The sequence below is a fragment of the Cucurbita pepo genome, chromosome LG17 (assembly GCF_002806865.2).
Source record: "Cucurbita pepo subsp. pepo cultivar mu-cu-16 chromosome LG17, ASM280686v2, whole genome shotgun sequence".
Classification (NCBI taxonomy): Eukaryota; Viridiplantae; Streptophyta; class Magnoliopsida; order Cucurbitales; family Cucurbitaceae; genus Cucurbita; species Cucurbita pepo.
Genome location: NC_036654.1, coordinates 447,988 through 471,432, shown reverse-complemented (window position 1 = coordinate 471,432; position 23,445 = coordinate 447,988). Strand labels below are relative to the sequence as shown.

General features: G+C 37.6%; 4 protein-coding genes across 7 annotated transcripts; 2 read left to right on the top strand and 2 right to left on the bottom strand.

Annotated features, from left to right (window-relative positions):
* Positions 1–1,839: 1,839 nt before the first annotated feature.
* Positions 1,840–9,157, top strand: LOC111778664. Of its 2 annotated transcripts, none has more exons than XM_023658615.1 (10): positions 1,840–2,164; positions 3,162–4,057; positions 5,103–5,232; positions 5,328–5,743; positions 5,995–6,075; positions 6,157–6,255; positions 7,640–7,792; positions 7,925–8,011; positions 8,303–8,374; positions 8,497–9,157. In XM_023658615.1, exons 2-10 carry the CDS (start codon positions 3,269–3,271, stop codon positions 8,827–8,829), a joined length of 2,160 nt encoding a protein of 719 aa, XP_023514383.1. In that variant the 5' UTR covers positions 1,840–2,164; positions 3,162–3,268; the 3' UTR covers positions 8,830–9,157. The 2 variants fall into 2 exon arrangements, with proteins under 2 accessions (XP_023514383.1, XP_023514384.1); XM_023658616.1 differs by lacking the exon at positions 8,497–9,157 and adding an exon at positions 8,172–8,209 and having other exon boundaries at positions 8,303–8,372.
* A 2,814-nt stretch (positions 9,158–11,971) lies between these two features.
* LOC111778263 (pentatricopeptide repeat-containing protein At3g48810) lies at positions 11,972–14,713 on the bottom strand. The gene has a single exon (XM_023657977.1). The coding sequence runs from the start codon at positions 14,580–14,582 to the stop codon at positions 12,600–12,602; it is 1,983 nt and encodes a 660-aa protein (XP_023513745.1). The 5' UTR covers positions 14,583–14,713; the 3' UTR covers positions 11,972–12,599.
* Positions 14,714–15,340: 627 nt separating this feature from the next.
* Positions 15,341–19,610, bottom strand: LOC111778476 (protein REDUCED WALL ACETYLATION 2-like). Of its 3 annotated transcripts, none has more exons than XM_023658329.1 (16): positions 19,194–19,610; positions 18,934–19,025; positions 18,720–18,860; positions 18,580–18,636; positions 18,397–18,469; positions 18,149–18,307; positions 17,908–18,057; positions 17,554–17,809; positions 17,355–17,476; positions 17,192–17,278; positions 17,015–17,103; positions 16,863–16,925; positions 16,729–16,785; positions 15,853–15,949; positions 15,625–15,783; positions 15,341–15,529 (listed from the first exon to the last, which is right to left on the bottom strand). In XM_023658329.1, exons 1-16 carry the CDS (start codon positions 19,224–19,226, stop codon positions 15,524–15,526), a joined length of 1,641 nt encoding a protein of 546 aa, XP_023514097.1. In that variant the 5' UTR covers positions 19,227–19,610; the 3' UTR covers positions 15,341–15,523. The 3 variants fall into 3 exon arrangements, with proteins under 3 accessions (XP_023514097.1, XP_023514098.1, XP_023514099.1); XM_023658330.1 differs by having other exon boundaries at positions 18,720–18,857; XM_023658331.1 differs by lacking the exons at positions 18,934–19,025; positions 19,194–19,610 and having other exon boundaries at positions 18,580–18,617; positions 18,720–18,759.
* Positions 19,611–22,188: 2,578 nt separating this feature from the next.
* On the top strand, positions 22,189–23,268 carry LOC111778475 (probable WRKY transcription factor 48). The gene is made up of 2 exons (XM_023658328.1): positions 22,189–22,425; positions 22,596–23,268. The coding sequence occupies exons 1-2, from the start codon at positions 22,193–22,195 to the stop codon at positions 23,164–23,166; spliced, it is 804 nt and encodes a 267-aa protein (XP_023514096.1). The 5' UTR covers positions 22,189–22,192; the 3' UTR covers positions 23,167–23,268.
* The last annotated feature ends 177 nt before the right edge of the window (positions 23,269–23,445 follow it).

The following is a 23,445-nucleotide window of genomic DNA, read 5'->3' as shown; positions in this document are numbered from 1 at the left end:
CGACTCCTTGAATTGTAGTAAACAAATATGTCCATTGCAAAACAACTCGGCAAGGCAAGACTGACCTAATTGAATTGGTTTTTGGAATCTTGCATGAATGAGATTGCCGCTAAAGCCTATAGGATCGACAAGATGGTAGGCCACCTTGAGGTAATGTATGTCCGTGAATTAATGGTTACTGTTGAGACCTTAGAAGACAAGGCCACTACTGCTGGTGGCTTCGAGCTTGGGGCTAGCTCGATGGCCTCTGTTGCCCGAATCGAAGAACGCAATGAACGCTTAGACAATGCCCAACAAGCGATCGTTCAGATGGTCTCAGAAATGTTTGAGGATTCAAGAGAAGTCGTCGGAGTGGTGGTTAGGGTTGAAGTCGCAAATCTTAGCGCTAGATTAAATCTCACCATAAGAACGGTGGGGAACCAAACCCCGACTGGGGTGTAGTCTAATTCAACAAGATAAAGGTCTTGGAGCCCAAGCCCTTCTTTGGGGCTCAAGATACCAAAACTCTAGAGAACTTTATCTTTGACCTTGAACAGTACTATCGAGTCACAAATACTGTAGCAGAAGAAGCGAAGGTCACGTTGGCAAATATGCATCAAGCCAACAATGCAAAGTTGTGGTGGACATCCAATTACATGGACATTCAAGATGGTCGATGTATTGTGGAGACTTGGAATAGCTTAAACAAGAACTCCACTCTCAATTCTTCCCAAAGAATGTCGAGATAATCGTAAGAAGGAAGTTAAGGGAGCTGAGGCATATTGGCAATATCCGAGACTACGTTAAACAGTTTTTTGATCTTATGTTAGATATTTGTGATATGTCTGAGAAAGAGAAGGTCATCAGTTTTGTTGAGGGCTGGAGTCGTGGGCGAAAACCAATCTCTACGAACAAAGAGCTCAAGATCTTTCCACAGCCTATGCTATAGTCGAACGACTGTTTGATCTTAACATCGATCAACCCCAAGATATAAGGCAGAACCAGGCTTCCGCAAGTAGTGAAAATAAAAACTATTGACCCAACTTTCTCAAAGATGGAGGAAGTGACAGACTTGAAGGCGGAGGAGAGGAATGTGAGTCCTTCCAATAGAAAGGTAAAATTCCATGGCGGAGACCCACCGCCAGAACCGTCCTAGTCAAAGCCATGGCCTCTCATCTTGCTTCATATGCAAGGGAACCCACCGAAAAACTAAGTGCCCACAAAAGGTGGTCACTCTATGACTTCCAAGAAAAATTTGGAATGAACTCTGAAGCTAAGTAGGAGACGACAGATATTGGTAAAAAAACATGGAGAACCCCGCATGGGGGCCTTAAAGTATTTATCTACCCTCCGAAGAGAGTGTGTGAGAGAAAATAGCCAGTGGAACGGGGTGTTATGTATGTTGAGGTTTGGGTCAACCACAGAGTGGCCAAGAACACTATTTGCCTCCGGGGGTTGCAGAGAGAACTCCCATTGAGATATAATAATCTTTTTTTTTTTTTTTTTTTTTTTTTTTTTTTTTTTTTTTTTTTTTTTTTTGATCATAATTGAAACCAAACCTACTCATTACACCTCAGGATTCAAAAGGTAACCTAACATTTTTCCTATTATGAATTTAATTTAACTTCGAATTTATGGAAAATGTATAAATGGAATCTACGTGTTTAGGTTTTATGGCAGGACACCGTGAAGCTTTCAATTATTACTTAATTCATAATTATTTTTATTTTTAATTTAATAATATCATCATCTAAGGAATGTGAGAAGGGTGATAGAGTTTGCGTCACGTGACATTTCACGTGCTATTTAGAAATTATTAAATTTATGCAAAGTTTTGATTGGGGGAGGCTGATTTTGCAGCTGCTAATGCTTCTGGTTGATAATGGGGATGGCGAGATAGCTTTAAGCGGCACACGGATTTCTTACGTCCTCTTTTCAACGCAGCACACTTCCCCTATCGACGTAGTCTTCTCCGGTCACCGCTGCACAACCCCCAAATCTTCTTCCGCCATTCACTCCGCCGCTTCAACTTCCTCCACATTACCAGCACAGTTCCTGAGGATCTAGACTCCAATTTCCGCTCTTCATGCTCTTCTCCACTTTTGATTATTAGGGTTTTCTTTTGCCTGCTGCTTTCTTTCTCACTTCCCTTGGCGTATTTCATTCCTACAAGCTGCAATTTGAGGTTTCTTTCTTTCATTTCGGTATCTTTTTCGATTATTTCTGCCTAACATCGTAAATAACGATTTTCTCTATGCTTCTTTTGAAACTTTGTTTTGAAATTGGCTTCCTTCTTAACTTTTCCCTAGTCTTTCTGGAATCAAGAATACGGATAAATCAGAAAAAAGAAAAAAGAAAAAAGAAAAAAGAAAAAAACGTGCTTTACTCGGCAATATAGTCGGAGAATTGTGACGCTTGAACAGCTATAAGTAATCTGTATATAGTTAGAGCGCGTGGGAAATTTATGTGAAATTAACTTTGTTCTTGATCTTTGTCACTCGTAGTCATCGGTCTACCGGGGTACTGGAAATGAGGCATTTCCCGAAATATGGATTAAGGACATATATCATCGACCAGTGTGTGTTATTTTCGTGTTAGTTGACTCTAATATTTTTTTTGCTACTATTTTTTTTGCTTTTGCGTGACTATCCTCATTGAGGGTGCTTTTTGCCACAGCTTTGGAAAATGGGTGCTCCTGTCGTAGTTCTCGTAGTTCTTTTTCCAGAAGAAGAATCACAACAAGTTTTTGTCTAACTACACAATTGGTCATAAATTCTAATGAAGTACAAAATTAGTATATAGTTGTAGTCATGCAATATAAAGCGCACACCAACTTACTTTGTAACAATTAACCTACAGAAATTGAAAAGGAAAAGGGTGTGAGTCTTAGGTGCACCGTAGTGAAACCACATAAAATGCAAGTTATGCCTCAAACAACACTGGTTATGAATGTCTACATAATTGCTTTCTCTATTTTAAAAGGTTTTTTTTTTTTGTCCTTGCTGATTTCCCTTCAATGCTTTTTTGACTCTGTAATGCTAGATTATGTTTCCATCCATTAATGTGCTTTCTCCATTTTTCTTGTGCCAATTTCTATTTATATTATCTCAACATATTTGTTACTTTAATGATCATCAAAGCAAACAAATTAGGCTTTGACTATATACTTCTTTTGTCTACAGGCTATAACCTTTGCACATTTTCCTGCTTGCTTGCTATGGACCATATGTTGCGATTGGAAATGATTCAATTGAATTACTCTTGAAATTGATCCTTAAATTTCTATTCAATGGCTCGGAAGGGTAATCATCAGAAAACAGGGTCAGAGCGCCATGCATCAAACAGTAAAAAGAAAGGTTCAGACTTGCAGTCCAAGGTGCAAGGAAGAGTACAAGAGATAAAGGTACGTTCTGGAGAGGAACTGCCAAATGACAACCACTATAGCAGATCCATTGAAGAAGGCATGGTGAATAGTGACACTGGAGAGGGTATAAAGAACGTAAAAAATTCTGCAAAGTCTTTGAGAAAAGAAAAACAAGGAATGGAAGGACTCCATACTCCAGACGAGCCAACATTTCCCTCCAAAGAATTTGAAAACTGCAATGAAGATAATGAGGGTTCTAGAATAGGAGAACGATACAAGGGGTCTACTGGTGATAGGGAGCGGGTACATTTAGATTGTAGCTATAGAGAACGCATCAGAAATGTGGTGGACAATATAAAATTTTCAGATAATATTTTGGTGAAAAGTTTTGTGGAATTTTTGTCATCAACATTTGAAGCAGCCCATGTGTTTCTGGAGAGACAGAGACCTCTGTTTAATTCTATGAAGAAAAGTTTACTGAATACAAGTGACTGTGTTGGAAAGAATATTAAGAAGGCATATCCCATTGTTCTGAAGTGGATGATGCATTTTGGTAACATAATGCTTCTCATATCAATTGTATGGTTGGACTGTGCCTTTAGGGGCATTGATTCCTTTATACGTATGGGGACAACATCCTTCTTCTCAGTTATATGGTTCTCCATTCTTTCAACTATTGCAATGGTTGGACTTCTTAAATTCCTTGTGGTCTTGGTAAGCTACTGCAATACTCTTGCATAGGTGTTATTTCCTATCTTGTTTTATTCGTGTTTATTTATTCTACTTCCTGTCTTGTCTTGAAGAATTGATATTTATTTTCTTTAGAGAATACTCCAGCAGCAACATTATCTTATGGATATTCCTAAGACTTCAATCACCAACTATTTTTTATTCTAAGCATGTAGTTGATGTTGTATGGAATGGTACCGGTGAAGCATGAGACTCATTATAATTTTGTATTAGAAGATAAGCAATGTTGTAGCTGTATGGACGGTTTGTTTTAAAGCATTTATAAAAAAGTTTGGATTCCTCATGGGCTCTCGATATAATAGTTATTTTCAAGTAAAATGGTATTACCATCTATCTTCAAGTTGTACAGTTTGAAAATCATCTAATGACGATTGGGTGTTCATTGCAGACACATATCCCATATGGTTATGCGGAGTTCCATATGCTTGTTTGGTTTATTTATTTATTTATTATTTTTTTTTTGTTTTTGTTTTTTTGTTTATTTATTCTTAACAACGTCAACAAATTGTCTTGCTCTTTGTGGCCTGTGGGGGTTTGCATGATTTCTTTGAGGCTTTTGAGTTGAGAGGAATGATGTAATCGTAAGAGGGGTTGAGAGGTCTAAGTAGGATGTGTGGTCCCTTGTTTGGCTTCATGTTTTTCTTTTAACTTCAGTGTAGAAGTCTTTTTGTAATTATCCTTGAGTCTGTCTGCTATCTTGTGCATAAATTTATGATTAAGTTCTTCCTAACTGGCTACTACTTTGTATTACTGATTGTTTTTTTGGTCAGTTTTGATACATAATGGCATTGGTATAATATCATTGAGATAGCTGTGTTTAGTGTTCGGTGTAATAGAATCTATAGTCTGTGTTTTGTTACCCTGTCTATGCGTGGCTTTTTATAGTCAGCCTTTTTCATTGGTTATATGCCTTTTTTTCTGTTTTTTTCCCCTCCAGAATTCTTAGGTGATCCTTCCTGCCCTTTGTTTTATATAGATTCATGGTAAATAATAAATGAAATCTACCCAGGTAATAGCTGCTTCCCTTGGAATTTTTGTTGGGTTTGCCTTTGCAATTTTGGTCATCGCCATCTCTGGAATAGCTTTCCTTTGGTTTTATGGAAACTTTTGGACAACATTGCTGATCATATCTATTGGAGGTAATATCTTTACCTTTGGAACTTGCACAATTTTTCTGTTCATGCTAACATCACGATTAGTCTCATTCATTGAGGTGTTGCATCACAATTTTCAGGGTTGGCATTTATATTGAGCCATGAACGAGTTGCACTTTTTATCACCACTTTGTATTCGGTATATTGTGGATGGGTAGGCACTGGATGGCTTGGTTTGCTTTTGGGCCTGAATTTGTCGTTTATTTCAAGTGATGCTCTTATTTATGCCCTAAAGAACAACATGAATGAGCATGGGAGATCAAACAGATATCCTGAACAAGCAGCTGGGATGCAAGATCAGCCCGGCTTCTTTCAGGATGATCCTATGCAAGCATCATCTTCTGAATTCAGTGCAGGTTTTGCTGCTGATCGTAGTTCAGGCACACCTTNGTGGGCATGTTGGCAAGGGTGTGAACGTGGACTTGTAGTTGTGCTTGGATTGTCTCGGTTTGAGGATATAGTTCCTTCCCTGCTCAAGAAGGAATATAGGAAAAAGGTGAATTTCTGCATTAATGTTGGTACAATTTGCATAATCTATTCACTGTTCATGTAGTTATAGTCATTATGCTCCGTCTCATGTGTTTTTCTTTTGGATTGCCATTATGCTTCGTCTCGCTTATATTTATTAGTGGTGTCGTACTTCTTGGAAATTAGATGTTTTTTGAAATATTATCTCGATTATCTGCGGAAGTGGAAATTGGTATATATCTAGTTTTGTTGAATGAGCTTGTATAAACTGGTTATCAGGCAATGTTGGTCCATCCTGATAAAAATATGGGCAATGAAAAGGCTGCTGAAGCATTTAAGAAACTTCAAAATGCATACGAGGTGAAACATTTCCTTTGTATTATATTGTTCTTGAGAGTTGCATGTTTCTTTTATTTACTTATTATTATAATTTTTTTATAGGTTTTACTTGATTCATTAAAGCGAAAAAACTATGATGATGGACTGAGAAGGGAAGAGTTGCTAAATGTTTTCCGCAGGTTTCAAAGTGCTTCACAGAAGGTATAACCCCCATCCTCACACCCTCCCACACACACAAAAGAACAAGAAGAATAGAAAGAGAGAGAAAGATAAAGAGATTCACCTTATAAAAAATTCTTTTAACCTTCCTGACACTTCTCCATTTATAGAAAGGTGAAAAAAAAAATTGAAATTGAGCTGCAGTGTTTCTTTGGTAATTAAATTATAAGGCAAGTTGTCGACAAACACGAAACATGACTTAAGTTTGGATCTTGACAATCTGAACCCATTCGTCACCATAATTGTGTTCCCATTTATATTGTGAGGTAATGCTTGTTCTCAATGGAAACTTTGTACGCCTAGATAGGATTGTATAAAGCTAGATGATATTGGTTTTTGGAAACCGTTATTGACACCGATTAATTTGTCTATTGCTCATGTTCCTGTTGGAAAACCTATTTTGTCCTTCCATAATATTAACAATGGAATGACATTTCACATGTTGAGATGCTTGCTAGGTTCACTTGTAACAAGGAGGTAAAGCGAATTCTTCCTCCAAGTTGTTAACAAACGACTTGTTCTATGTGACCTTTCCTACCAAACTAAATAATAATAATAATAACAACAAGTTCCATTTTTTAGCATTTAGTCTAACTTGTTAGTGGTGAGTGTAGAAGAGTGATGAGAGATGGGTAGCATATCACCTATAGGAAGGTGGATAATGTAACTATGCTATTATTATTTTCAATTAATTATATGAAGTACCTTTGAACTTTGCATTTATTTTTAAAATATCCCTATTCTTTTAAAAGTTGAAATATTACCCTTGACCTCTTATTAACATTTCACAACTATTGTTTGAGTGGAAATCCATTGGAATGTTGGACGGAAAATCGACATGGTGATGACTTGAAACAACATAACAATGACTAGGATGCTTGTCTGAGCTAAATCCGACTTTTTGTTCAACATTTGATTTTTCTATTCCAATGGCAGTCTTGAAACATTTATGAAATGTCAAGGGTAGTAGTTCAACTTTTGAAAGAATATGAATATTCTTTTACCAGGGGCAAAGTTCCGGAGTATTTTTTCCATAATCTAGCCTTTTCTTTTCACATGAGTATGTTTTAAATTCTTTCGTCTGATGACTAAAATATTAAGTTACATAATATATTGAAGAAAAGAAAAAAAGAGCACAGACACCCAAAAACAAAAAGGAAAAAAGGAAAAAAGGAAAATAAGATTTAAGTTGTGTAGTCAGTAGAGACCTAAAAATTTTCAGTTCAATGCACTTTTAGCTTTTCGCTAAGAGGTTTCCCTGCAATTGTAAATGATACTTGAGCTATGAGTTAAGCTCTTGAGATTGTTTCTATGTCCAAGTTTTTTGTTCGAGTATCTTATGCATTTTGATGCATTTATTTTATAGAGTGGAGGGATTGGTCCATTTGCATTTTCACGATCAGCCACAGATAGAGAGGATCTTTCGGGTGAATCAAGGCGAATAGCCTGTAAAAAATGCAACAATTTTCACTTATGGATTCACACTAGGAAATTGAAATCTCAAGCAAGATGGTGCCAGGTTTTTCTCTTCTATTTCAGACTCTTGATTTTGTATGGTTTTCTGTTCTCTAGTATCCTAGTGATGGTACGGTATCCTCACGTTTTCTAACAGATGCTGTATGTATTGTTATGTATATTTACTTCTCTAAAGGAATGCAAAGATTTTCATCAAGCAAAGGATGGGGATGGGTGGGTGGAGCAATCTTCTCAGCCTTTTCTTTTTGGGTTACTGCAGAAGGTATGTTTCACTTACATGTGGATCTGCTTGTTAGCAATACGTGATATGATTTGATGTGTGGATACCTGTTGAATTACTTGACTTGCCTGTTTTCACTTATACGATGCTTATAGAAAATGCTATAATGGTGCTCATAAAAATTGTTTAATGTTGTTTTTAGGGTATTCACGTAGATGTATTTGTTAGAACACAAACTAGGTAATATGATTGCTGAAAAATTCAAGAAAGGTACGGCATAGTGAAAGCGTGCATGTTTATATCATAACGCCACATATGATGTTCTCTATGCAGGTAGAAGCTCCTTCTGCATATGTATGTGCAGAGAGCAGAATATATGATGCTACCGAATGGTATATTTGTCAGGTAATATCTGTAGTGGTCTTTTCATATGCATGCATCTCAAGCGATGTTGATGGCATGTTTCCTTTCTTGTCCCCGCTGATACATGAAGAAATATAAATGTATGTTGCTGATTTTTGCTGCAGGGAATGAGATGTCCAGCCAACACCCACAGGCCAAGTTTTCATGTAAACACCACTACAAGTGTACCCTCTAAGCAAAACACCAGTAGAGGATCAAGTTCTAGCCAAAGAGGAGGCCAAATGCCTCCATCAAATATAGAAGAGAACATGATGAACATGACAGAAGAAGAGTTATTTGAGTGGTTTCAGAATGCCGTTCTAACAGGTGCGTTCGACAATGGTGGTGGCAGTGCCACGGAGAGCCCATCGGCCAAAGCAGGAGGAAGTTTTAACAAGAGTAGTAGCAACAGTGGGAGTGGCAACAAGAAAAAAAAAAAGGGAAAGAAGCAATGGTGATATTGAGGTTGAGACCATAGTTGATTATAGTAATTTTGAAGTGTATGGTAGTAATTCAACAGCCGGATCAGGTAAGTAAGTTCATTAAATATACAAGGTAGCACCCATCATAGGAAATTTCAAAATGAATGGTGCAGAGATAGGAGAGCCACAGAAGGATGGCATCAAGAGTTTGTATATAGCGTTTTAACTGTCGTAAAATGGCTGGACTTCCCTAAGTTAAAACAGGTTGGAAATGTATCCAAGAACCCTAAGATATTGCACTAACCTTAATTATGAGGAATTATTTGGAAGATAGCCTCCAAATATGGCTGCTTCGTCCATTGCCCACTTTTTAGTCAACAGGTTCTGAGTTCCTTTTGTTTTCCATCAACCAAACGGTCTCTTGGAAAATAACTCGAAAATGGCCCTAAAATTAAAGTGTTTATGATTGGTTTTTTACTAAACATATGTGTCAAATTCATTCCTCACAATTTCGTTGAAAAATATTGAAAGAAATTTGGTTTTTTCACATAATGATTCAGGGTCTTCATTTGAGTCTTCTCGACGAGAAGGTTCAGGTTGTGAGGTCTTAAAAACATGAGTACATGTTTTTATTCTTCTTTATTTTACACTAGTCTTTAGTGAGGTCTTAAAGACATGAGTACATGTTTTTATTCTTCTTTATTTTACACTAGCCTTTAGTGAGGTCTTAAAGACATGAGTACATGTTTTTATTCTTCTTTATTTTACACTAGTCTTGAGTGGATTTGGTATGATACTAAAATGAGAAAATAACTTTTCTGAACGAGTTCGTGACCCTTGTCTCAAATAGGAAAAAGTGTCAATGCTAACACCTATATGAAAAATGGCCTGAAAATGAAAGTGTTTAAGTTCGGTTTTTTTACTAAAGATATGTGTCAAGTTCATCTTATTTGAACATTCCTTTTTGTTTCATTGAAGAATATGGAAAGAAACTTAGTCTTTTTACATAATGATTTGAGTGTCTCCATTAGGGTCTTCCCGTTTTAGATCATTACACTAAAGGCTCACACTCTACCCCTTGGAAATGCTACGTGTCACAACCTAACTATGAAGAGAGTAGGTTGTGACTCTTACGTTGCGACAAGAGAAGCGCCGACCCTCAACCTAACTATGAAGGGAGTAGGTTGTAACTCTCACATTGCGTTAAGAGAAGCGGCAACCCTCAAGTGACACCCATCCGACCATACGAGCACCTAAACTAGTGTCGTTATGCGACCGAGGAGGAGGGTGCATCATCTATAACACACCATATAGAGTGACCATTGAACAGAAGTCGAGGCATAAGCAAGATAAAGACAACAAATAGACAAGAGTGGCAAAGATAGGCTTGTTGAAGGGCCGGGTAGGGCACCGGGCCTTAACCTCCAAAGTTGGGGTTTCAAAAGAAATTTGGGCATGCGGTTTTGGAGTTAAGTCCATCCATATGAAAGATGAATGCTTGCTAAATTTGGTGTCAATTGGACAACGAACGGACGCTCCATGACAACGTATGACCGTTCACTAAAATCATGTTATGCGTGGAGTATTGAAAATGTCTCAAAATTTACTATAGGGGAAGCCATGATGTCAGCTCTCCTATGGCCTAAGCGAGCTATTCTATGGCACATGCGTGTGTCACAATGAGGGCGAGCGTGCCAAGACGAGTGTCTTAGGCGACTTCCTTTAAAATGTATTTTTCAATGATAGTACCAGGCGACACGGGTGTGTCGGTATTGCACCTCAGCCAGAGTGTCGAAGATTGGATTATACACATGCTATTCAGTACAGTATCCGTAAATGACATGACATGACATGGGCACAAGAGGGCCAATGCCTCGATAGTACCCAGATAGACAAATGTTCCAGATGTCCTGATGAGATGAACGACACGTGGGCCCGTTCCTGATAGCATGACCGAGTGATTTGTGATGGTCGACGACATCTCGAGACTTGGGATGATGTCAAGACATATGAGTCATGTCGATTGGGAACTAAGATGACAAGATAAGATGCGATGTAGCATTGAGAGACCTTGACCCCAAGTATAGGTACAGTCAAGCCGAATGACTTGACCTAGTGTAGAGGCAAGTCGGTTGTGTCGCAGATGATTGAACATGCACACGCAAGCGACAAGTGTGATTGAACAAGCTTAGATTTTGCACAAGCAATGTTCGGCTGACGAAGACAAATCTCGCCTAAGGTCTAATGAAACCACAAAGTCAGTGTAAAAATATATATGAGACTTGATTCCCTTAAGGCTAGTCGCGAGTGTGTCAAGATCACAACGCCACATGGTTGAAAAAGTATAACCGTGACAGTAACAACTCAAGCCCACCGCTAACAGATATTGTCCTTTTTGGGTTTTCCTTTCCGAGCTTCCCCTCAAAGTTTTTAAAACGTGTCTACCAGACAGAGGTTTCTACACCCTTATAAAGAATGCTTGTCCTCCTTGGGCTTTCCTTTCCGAGCTTCCCCTCAAGGTTTTTAAAACGCGTCTGTTAGGGAGAAGTTTTCACACCCTTAAAAGAATGTTTGTCCTCTTTGGGCTTTCCTTTCCGAACTTCCCCTCAAGGTAATTAAAGATACAGTCAAATTGCAGCTTGTTCAACTTCATATTCCAAAGTGATGGATAGAGTATTTGGCCGCCGGTTGAGACCACCTTTTGACCCTTGTGCTGATGGCTTGAATTTCCATCATAGCCTGGTTCCTTAAGCATAATTTTAAGAAGGTATTCCCTGAAATTCAAAGATAATTTTAAGCATGTATTGACACGAGATCAAATCATACATACATGCATGACACTAACCACAATCCCACGAGCCAATATTTCAACTTGTAGCAGGTCTTCTGAAAGTAGAAACAGGTCAATATGCAGCGAAAAATGTTGAACCATATGGAGTAACTATGGAAGAGTTCACGCAGCACATCTCAAATCTGCAGAATAAGCTTGGACGTGCTGGCCTGAAAGATGAAGGCATTGTGGTACCCAACTATGCAGGTGCTGAGGGTAAGATTTCAGGCAACGTGATTGTGGGAGATCAGTATGTTGTATGTTGAGGAGGATTGTTGGTATGAGTAAGGAATACATCTCCATTGGTATGAGGCCTTTTGGGGAAACCCAAAGCAAACCTACGAGAGCTTATGCTCAAAGTGGACAATATCATATCATTGTGGAGAGTCGTGATTCCTGATACAGTACTCACTCTCATACGTAAGAACAACCAAGAAGATTCTCAAGATCGTGTATGGTGGGGGGTAATGATCGTGTTCCTAGGGGATTTTCCAATGATAATCAATATTTACTGAGACAGATTCTTCCATTATTACTACAAATCACGTTAAAATGAATGTAGTGGAAACCATTTAACCATACAATGAACGAAAGGTGGATTCCCGGCACAATATATTGCAAATCATGTATGGGAAAACATATACGCATGGTGACCCATCAAGATGCCTGAAGAATTGACATTACCTTGTTGATTCATTTTGCAATAAACATCACACGGGCGAGAAGATACCATCCATCATAACAAGAAGGTGCCAGAAAAACTCAACATTGGCATGTTGCTCCAATTGGGCATGTGCCATAGAATTTGATTCCCCGCTATTCAATTTAAAGAGCAAGCCAAGAAGAGCATAACCTGCCCAAGCATCCTTAAGAACTCTACAAGTGTGTTCAAGCAAAAATCTCTCAGTGTGTACGTAACCTGGGGTCACAACTACATCTGAAATTGGTTTTATGAACGTCTTTCAAACTCACCATCTTACCGCTTTCCCAGAATATCGTCCAAAATGTGAATTGGACCCATATGACCTAAAGAGTCAAAGAAACACCGAACCAATACATTCCATGTGGCAAAGTTGGGGCAGATTCCTTGATTCATTGCCTTGTGAAGATAAGTAATGGCTTCTTCTATATTTATCCAATTGCAGGCACCCCATATGAGGCTAGTGTATGTGATGATATCTGGACGCCACTCCTTCATAGTTCTAACTCGTTCCACCAGCTGAACTGCAGTCTTAACCTTCCCCTGCTTGCAATAGGCATGTATCATAGTATTATATGTGATGGCATCCGGGGTAGTGCCCCCCACAAGTACTTTACAAAAAAGTTGCAACGCCTCTCCAAGCATGCCAGCTCGAGAAAAACCATATAAAATGGTATTATAAGTCACTAAGTTTGGCTGTAAATTTCCCTTTTCAATCTCCTGGAAAAGCCCAAAAGCCTCTACGTACTTGTTCGTCCTGAATAGAGCATCAAGTAACTCATTGTAAGTTGTGATATTAGGGAGACACCTATGTCCTTGCATTCGATCAAGCACTTTCATTGCCCATTCTACTCTTCCATTTCTACACAAACCTTTGATGAACGTGTTAAATGTTACAGTATTTGGAGTACAGCCCTCAAGAGTCATCTTCTCCATAATAGAATTGGCTTGGTCAAACATCGAGTTTTTACAAAGGGCATCCACCATGCAGGTATAGGCCACCACATTAGGACAACAACCATGGGATATCATTCTATTCCATGTCTCAGATGCACCAACCAAATCACCAGCTTTTGCAAAACCATCAATTAGAGTGCTGTAAGTAGTTACATTAGGGAGACAGCCACTCCTCTCCATCTGATCACATACTTGTAAGGCTTCTACCAAACTCCCACTATTGCAAAGACCATGAATAAGAGTGTTGTAAGCGACTACATTTGGCTCATAACCATCCTTTATCATAAGCTTCCACAATTCAAGAGCTTCATAGAATCCCCCTCTCATGAAACAACCCCTGATCAATGGCGTAAAGGTTTGGATATTGGCACTACAACCTCTAGAAAACATTTGAGCCAATAATGCAAAAGCCGACTCAACATTTCCCGACTCGCAAAGAGAATTTATAATACACGAATATGAGATCACATTAGGGTCAACTCCATTTACCATCATTTCACCTAACAACTTGATCGCTACCTCAACTCTTCCTTCTTTGCACATCCCATCAATCAAAGCATTATAAACAGGAACACTTGATTTAAATCTTCCTGCTAGCTCTCTAGCATCGTCGATCTTACCCGCTTTACAAAGTGAAGACACCATAGTCGTATAGCTAACCGCATCGGGTGGGCAGCCCTTACTAGACATTTCAACAAACAGCTTGTGTGCAGCATCAACCCGATCATTCTTACAAAGTGCCTTCAAGAGTATATTATATGTAAAGACATTAGGAATTAATCCGTCTTTCTTCATATTAATATACACGGGATTGATCATCTGAAACCTGTTTTCAGTCAGCAACGCATCCAAAAGATGATTGTAAATCTTCACCGTCGGCTTGCACCCGAACTCTCCAATCCGATAGAGCATCTTTAGCGCTTGCTCGGCGGAGCCTGCGCGTTTGTGACTATTTATTATACTTACAAACAAATCTTCGCAGCAATTTACGCCATCCATCTTCATTTGCTGTAAAATGTATTGCACCACATCCATTTGACATTCACGGCCGAGCTTCTCAATCATGAGCTTATACGTGGATGCGGTGTGTTTGAAAGCGTTTGAATTGGCTACAGCGCAGAAGTATTGTAATGCCGATGAAAGATTGCGTTCCTTCTTCAATTGTTTGAGCACATCGGATTCGTGCAGAAGGTGTTGTTTATTGGGCTCACGGGGATTGATGATGGGGCTTGAATTTAGTACGAAGGGCATCAGGGGTTTCTGAATCTTCAGCAATAAAGAGCAACCTTCTTTCAAATACATTGTACAAGAATTGTGGGAATAACCAAATCCAGAACCTTGAACACAAATAAATCCGAAGAACTCAGCTCTCCCAAACTAAGATTCTGAGGGGATAGGTCAATGCTCACTTATTTATATCCTTCGGAGCAGTGGCGGCGGCGGATCCATAATTTTACAAGTAATTCTAAAATTTTTATAAATTATACACTCCATATTTTTAGTTTGATTTTAATCTTTAGTCCTCCACTTGATATAAATAAAATAATAATCTTTCATCAAGAAAATGGAACTATATTTTTAAACACAAATTAACTGCTAATTTTTTAAAATTAAATTTAGATATTTAAAATATATAAAATAAAATAGAGTGGAGTATGAAAGTACCAAAATTTTTCGAAAGTTAAGAGATTTGAATTCGATAACTATTGCCTTTCTGACTAATATCATTATTTGACTTGTGAATGGATCATCAATCAGGTGGAAATTTCATCCAATCGAAATGCTTCTCATTTTATAGTTTGAGTCGGTGAAGAACCCAAACAAAGTAGGAGTCTATACACTCTTTTGTCGTACGATGAAGAGTCGAGTGACATGCCAGCCAATAAAAAGCGGTTTTTGTTGAGGTGTCAAGGAAATGCAAGTAAATGGAAATGAGGGAAGCTTGAAAAGGAAATTTGTTATTCATTTGATATTGAAAAGTAAGAAATTTGGGTGAAGAACAATTGATTGTATGAAATAGAAGACCCTCATCTCAAATTATCTAAAAAATTGGCCTAAAGTGATGGGAAAATGTACTTTATTTCATTTCATAATTCACTAAGATCAGTGGGGTTAACCTGTAAAACAAATTCCGTGCTTCAATACTCTCGTTTGGAGTCGAATGCTCCCTCTTGTCTTTCACAGAAAATTGTAGTCAACTCCAGTGCCCTTCTGTACAATCTTTATTTGATTTTCTCCAATTCTCAAACCTGCATGGCAACCATGAACAAAGATGATAATAATACTACAATTTAGACTTCAGTGATATCTATACTCTTTACAGAAGGGGGTGAGGACTTTTTACCAACGCTGGTGGCACTTTGAGGAATACAAAGGACAAGGAGTAGAGGATGCCCATGATTGCACCTCCACTGATCATGTTATACATAATGCGCTTATTGTCCTTGCTAGGTACAAATGCCGTTTTAAATGTATTTGTCAGCTCAGACAGCCTGTAAGAAGCCTGCATCCAAGCAAACACCTCAGCATTTTCAATATCATCAAGACGTGAAAGTAAATAACTAATACTGACCGCCATCAGTATGATAGTTGTAAGCATGAAGTTTAATAAAGGATAGTCAGGGATGATAGTCAGCAACAATTTCGGCTGGGCATCCGGAGCATTTGATCTGGAAGAAAGTAAAAAAGACCATTCTCAGAGTTAGCACGAACATGTTTTAGCTTAATATCGTTAATGTGACTGCATATAGTAACGCGCTTAGATGATTATCTGCATGTATCTTTTCGTTCAAGCCACTTTGTTTAATCTTAGCTACAACCGCATGATTTTACTAGCCAAGGAAACCGGTAGGATATTTAATCCTAGATAGGTGGCCACTATTGATCAATAGGCTAACTTAGTTGCATATATGTAACGGCCCAAGTCCACCGTTAGCATATATTGTCCTCTTTGAGTTCTCTTCCGGACTTCCCCTCAAGATTTTTAAAACACGTCTGCTAGAGAGAACTTTTCACACCTTTACAAAGAATGCTTCGTTCTCCCCCCCAACCGACGTGGGATCTCACAATATATCTTAGATTTGATATTTATCTTTTATGTGTCAGACTGAAGAAGAAAACCTGNTACTAGCCAAGGAAACCGGTAGGATATTTAATCCTAGATAGGAGGCCACTAGATCAATAGGCTTAGTTGCATATATTGTCCTCTTTGAGTTCTCTTCCGGACTTCCCCTCAAGATTTTTAAAACACGTCTGCTAGATAGAACTTTTCACACCTTTACAAAGAATGCTTCGTTCTCCCCCCCAACCGATGTGGGATCTCACAATATATCTTAGATTTTATATTTATCTTTTATGTGTCAGACTGAAGAAGAAAACCTGGGGATTATTCAAAAACTATATATCATGCCTGGAACAAAACATACCAGCTGAAAATGGAGGTTCATACCTTAACCAAATATGGAACTGCGAGATGTATGTGTCCAGTGAAATCTTTCCAATCCAACTGGATGAGTTTAAAGCACGTACAAGTTATATTATATGACAAAAGAAAGCACTAAATGGGTTGAAAGAAGAAATTACCCGAAAACGAGCAAAGTATAGCTACGGGTACTCTGGGTAACATTTCGTATACATATATAGGCCCTGCGCCACATGAACAAGACAATAATAAATAATAATTAACACAGTTTTTGTACTTCAGGCTCCAATATATAAAGAAAAGGTTCACATACGTAATGGGAATCCAGGAAGTGTAAGGATGGTATTTGTTGTAAGTAATACTGTCCAATTTGAATATGTACTCATACCACAGATATGCAGCCTGAAAGGTCAAATAACTCTGCTTCAACAAGAGGAGGACAACACCAAGAAACGAATACGCTAATTATCCAACTAAAAAAACATTCTACCATTGAGGATGTCACAACAATTGTCGTTTTGATCAATATCCTGCGCTTCAGTTTGGCTTCGTCTAACTTTTCAATCCATTTCTCAGCCTATCAAAACCATCCTTTTCATTATAAAGAATTTCTTATAGGGAAAATCCAGTTATGATAGCGATTGCAAACTTACAGTTGGATAATAGAAAGCATACAGCATGCCTAATATCCAAATATAGCGATCAAGCCCTGTGCGGAAGTGCCACTCATACATAGGAGGCAGCTGTTCTGCCAATCGATTTGGATCCTTATATCCTGCAATAATTTGAATCTTTAGGTTGGTTGCCAAAACTCCTCTGTCCTCTCAAAGATAAAATAGATCCAGAGGGTACCTAAAATGAAGGTAAATGGTTCCCAAAGCACATCAAACACTCCGGGTATTTCCCATACTATGATAACGATCAAGAAGCAAGCCAAGAATTTCACAGCAATGACGGATCTAATCTCATTGTACTTGTTCAGAATACCAACAAAGCCGTATACCGTAAGAGAGAAAAAAGTGTGCAAGGGGCAGATATAGTATAGCATGTAACTGTTGTCAAGGACAATGCAGCAACCAAACACCAAGAAATTAAGCCGCCACATCATCTGCTCAGCACAAAATGTAAAAAGTGGCACACATAATAACTCCTCTCTTGAAACATAAGAGCAAGATATTGAAGAATCATAGGAGGGCAGGCGCATACCTGAGCAAATCTGGAAAAGCTAAAGTCTTTGCGAATATAGTAATATGAAAAATTCCCAAATCCAGTCATCCACACATATGCAGCAACACATACACGACCAACATTGTAAATTTCTCTTGCAGCGAAGTAATGGTACATCAAAAAAATCACCTATACAAAAACAAAGAAAAACTGTAACTATTCTTAAAAGCTTTCAACCCATTTAAAAAACGATGATAATTATGTGAAGGGGTGAACTGACCTGCATCCATCCTTTCCACTCCTCAGTTTGATGCCTATTCAAGAACAGTATGGGTTTCACTGAAAATGGCGATTTATCGAGATGTATCTTGAATGAAGTTATAGCTGACACCATGATGAGAAGGAATAAAAGGAAGAAGAAAAGATCTCGATTGTAACTCTGCAAAAATTGACCATGTAAACAAATATGTTCAGTACAAACATGTCTCTCGATAAAAACAAGTTAAATTACTGAATGATCTAAGACACCTTCTTTGAGGATTCAAATATATCGGTACGGTCACAAATGTAGAAATATGCTAAAAGAAAACCAAATTCACATCTGTAAGAAAGAAAGAAAGAAAGAAAGAGAGAGTTATATTCATAAACAAGAGATCAAATTCATCATGCATATAAATATTTAGCTTAAATTGTATGCAATCGTTTACGTACGCTGCTCTGAGTAGCATTCGATTTTCTATCAAGAAAGACTGTTCCAGCAATATGAACCTAGCAGGCAATAAACAAAATTAGTAAACCGAAAGCATCAGCAGTTGACATTGGAAGAAAAATCCATGGTTTCTTTGATAAACCTGAGAAGATTAGAGAAAGAAGGTGGAATTCGAGCTCCATAAGGACTAGGCTTGATAGCTCCACCATCTAATAAAACAGCTCTATCATCTTCCTTTACACTAAGACTTTCCGCCTCAGCCAAGCCAACATCAGAGTCTCTTCTAAAAACGTATCCAGATTCAGTATGCAAGATGTTTAAGAAAGAAAAACTTTTCAGCTAGGATATCAACTTACACTTTGGAAGAGATCGAATTATTTTTAAATACTAAGTACTCCGAATAAATCCAGGCTACGAATGTGGTTATAAATCCGATTAGAAACGAAACCTGTGGCAATCAAGCGACAAAAGGAACATAAATTCGTGACCTAACAATGGAGCATGCGAACGAAATCATATGAAAAACCACAATGCTAGAGAAGTTCACAACAGAATTAGCTTCTTTCAGTGAAAATCAAACGAATTGAAATAGTTCGAAAGTGATCGGAGTACAAACCTGGCCGTGCGTCACAGGACCTAATAAGATCATCGCTACGAATTACCGACAAAATTCGAAATGGAAGAAGTCGATCAGAAGTGAAATTTACAATACAACAAGAAGGATTACCAACGGTTTGGCATCCGCAAGAACAATCGGAGGAAAATGGAATAGAAAGATGAAAACGTAAGAGGATGAGTGAAGAGAAGTGCTCCATTGGAAGCATATGTAGGCAAGAGAGTTAGAGATGAATCAAAGAAAGAAAGAGGAACGCTCGAAACAATAAATGTAATGCTCTAGCAGTTCTTCAGCTTCAACTCCCCAACAATGTGGCGTTTTTTCAACAATGTTGCTTCAGACGACGCCGCCGCCGGAGTTTCTGCCGGCGACCCAGAGGGGGCGGCCGAAACGGTTAGTCATTCCCAGTTTTCTTTATTTCTCTACGGTTCCACTGCTGCGGAGTTCTGAAAATAAATAAATAAATAAATAAATAATAAATGTAAAGGAGTTTAAAACTTTTAACTGACCAAAAGACCAAAACGAACTAATAACTTTGTAAAGCATTTATGTCTTTTTTGTTAGTTTAATTATAGGTTTCATAATTAAAAAAAGAAAAATATCAGTTAACTTATAGTTTGGGAAGAATGAATATATGTTCTAAAGTAATGAGGTTTTATTAAAAAAAAAAAAATCAATTGCAATTATAATAAAAGGAGAAAACTAATTATAATGTCCTCAAAGTATTTGAAATATGTTCGGTAATAATTTGGTAACTATCCTGTTTTTTTTAAAAAAATATTAAATGGTCTCATTAAAAGCACGTGCTTAAAACAATCATGCTAATGAAGAAAATGTGCATGATTATTTAAAATAAACTATATTTTTTAATAAAAAAAATATTTCAAAACATATCTTATTGATGCAAAGGTAACAACTCAACTCCATCGTCCACCACTAGCAAATATTGTCAAATTTTGCTCGTTACATATCGCCGTCAACCTCACAACTTTAAAACACATCTACTAAAATAATGTTTTGTTTCTCTCTCCAACTAATTTGGGATTTCACAATCCACCCTGTTGGCGACCCAACGTTCTCGTTGACACACTGCACAGCTCAAGTCCATTGCTAGTTAGATACTGTCTGCTTTGGCTCGTTACATATTATAGCTAATCTCACGATTTCAAAATTGCATATGGTAGGGAGAGGTTTTCACACCCTCATAAAAAAACAAAGTTTCATTCTCATCTACCTTCGGAATTCTATTTAAGTTATAAGTTAATTGCCAATACCTAACCAAAACACCCTAATTAGCCTTAGAAATTGTACCAAAAGAAGACTAGACCAAAACATGGAGCTAAGCGAAACAAATTAGTGGTGGAACCAAACTGAATTGCTCAATTTGATTTGTAAATTTTTTTTTTCTCCATATGAGATTGCTAGATTTGCAATTTTTTTTTTCTCCATACGAGATTGCTAGCTTAAGTGCAACCAAATCGCATGAGCTTTAGCTCTTGTGTGCAGATCTCCTTTGATGACATTCGATAAAAGGTGGTGGTGATCACTTTCCACGAGTAACTATATATAACAGTGATAGAAGAACATATCAATGGTGAGATCTCACATCAATTAGAAAGGGAAACGAAACCAATCTCTACTTAGCAAACGTATTTTAACATGATGAGACTGAGAGAAACCCAGCAAATGAAATGGAACCCATCTCTAAATGGATCCTTTGGATGCCTAGTGGGTGTGTCAAAGGTTTTAGGAACCGACCTATTGGAGCATCGGTTGTACAAGTGTGGTCCCCATTTCTTTAATGTCTATTTCAAACAACTCTTTCATTTTATTTTTACATTTAAATATTTGGTAAGGTCTAGGAATTAGGATGTGTTTTTGGCACAATTAGACATATATTAAATGAACCCATTATAGGCTCCCCACCTAAATAAATGCCAAAGTCATATGCACTTTTTTATTAAAAATTTAATTTAATTTAATAAAATATTTTCAACTTTGAACCAAACTATTTTATTTTTTATTTAAAAAAAAACATATTATTTTCTTTAAGCGAAGGGTATGAGATTTTTTTAAAAAAAGAAGTATTCTCTTATATTCTTTAAACTTCAAAAAAGCATGAAATAGTTGAGTCACACCAATTTTAGGAGTGGGGAAAATAATTAAAATAACTTTGTAAATACGTCACAAAAAGATTAAAAAAAGGAAGTGATGGGAGAGAAAGGGAATGGAATAATAAAAGTATAAATAAATAAATAAATAAACATATTAAAATATTAATAACCTAAGTACTAAAATCTTAAACCGAATCAGTTTCTTTTGGGAAAGTGTAACGCTTTTTATACACTTTTATTGGTCAAAGGATAAATAAAAAAGTATATATATATATATAGATATAGAGAAGAGATAAGTAGGAAGATATTTTTATTTATTTAAAACAAAATAAATACCTATAATTAATACCAAGTTTATCATGAATTTTGAAACCTCCAGTCCCCGGTAAACGGTAAAAGGCATGCATTTAAAACATTTTTTTATTTATAAAAGAATAAATAGAACTTTTAATCCCTCCCAATAAATAGTTGAATTCCACAAATCCGCATATCATTTGAAAGCATCCACACGCATAAAAATGAAAAGTGATTCGTTCAACGTCTTATAATACAGCTTATATATATGTATAATATATATTTATACTATAGTTTCAGATCTTGTAATAGTAAAATATATTGAAACAGATCATATTCCTTTCTCTTTCATATTAAACTATATACTAAATTAAATTAGTACACTTCATAGCTTTAAACAATGTAAAAAGTTAAACTTGTTATAACGAAAAAGCTAGATGTGACTAGATAACGATGAGGTATTTATGAACTTAGCTACTGACTAATTGGATCGGATGCCGACACTGGGTGTCCCTTAGTAGCTACCTAGCTGCTTTTTTAGTTGACTCATTTGCTTCGACCAAATCACTAATAATATATATATATATATATATGAAAGATGAGATTCCTAGTTGCATGTTGAAGTTCCCAATGGACTCGTCTTCCTTTAAGCCCTCCACTTTGTTCGACTTATTTGATCTCTTCTCTGCAGCTACCACCCCTCCGCCCCTGCCGCCCTCCTCCTCCTCCTCCGACCGCCTTCTTAATATTCCTTCAACTCCTAATTCCTCCTCCCTCTCTTCCTCCTCCGACGCCGGTGACCTGGATCCTTTCAACCAACACAAGTAAGCCTTCTTAATCTTGGATGAAAGTTTCGCTAAATTTAGGGAATTATGATGAGTTTATAATCAACTAATACTAAGGCTTTTTGAGGAAGCTCAAAGTGAACCGTATGATACTAGAAGAGTCTGTGTTGTTGTTAATTTTTATTCATTTTTTTATATTTGGTGGTTAGGTTGAAACCCAAAATCAAGAACGAGAAAAGGGCTACACAACCCAGATTTGCGTTCATGACCAAGACCGAAATGGATCATCTGGACGACGGTTACAGGTGGCGGAAGTACGGTCAGAAAGCCGTTAAAAACAGCCCTTACCCAAGAAGCTATTACCGCTGCACCACCGCCGGCTGCGGCGTCAAAAAGCGAGTCGAACGATCCTCCCATGACCCTTCCGTCGTCGTCACCACTTACGAAGGTCAACACAATCATCAAAGCCCCATCTTGCCACGTGGATCCCTCTCAGCATCAATTTCCACCTCCGCCGCCCTCCATCCACCGCCCCTTCTTTTCCAACACCAACAATACACCTACACCTACACTCCGCCAACGCCACCGCCGCCGCCTATGGAGCTTGTCACGTGCGGAGGATTCGAACCGATGTTCCAGTGTTTCGGAGAAGAACGGCGTCGTATTGGTGGATCCTCTCCTAGTTCTGCTTCGTTCAAAGACCATGGGCTTCTGCAAGATATGATCGTACCCTCCTCCTCCTCCTCCTCCTCCTCCGTACACATCCCCAAAGAAGAGTAAAAATAAATAACTTTTTTTCCGTCTTCTTATATTTTAAAAATTCATGAGCTTTTCTTTCATCATTCACACAATCCCCATCACTGTATAATATTATATAATTAAATTAAGTAGCTTTATTTATTTATTTAGTTCTTTTATTTATTTAAATGTGTTAATGTGTGGTTTGTTTGAGCTATGGTTTTTTAATTTTAGGGTTAGGGTTAGGGTTAGGGTTGGGGTTAGGGTTAGGGTTAGGGTTAGGGTTTTAAAAGGCACTATTAAGTATAAGGGTAGGGAATG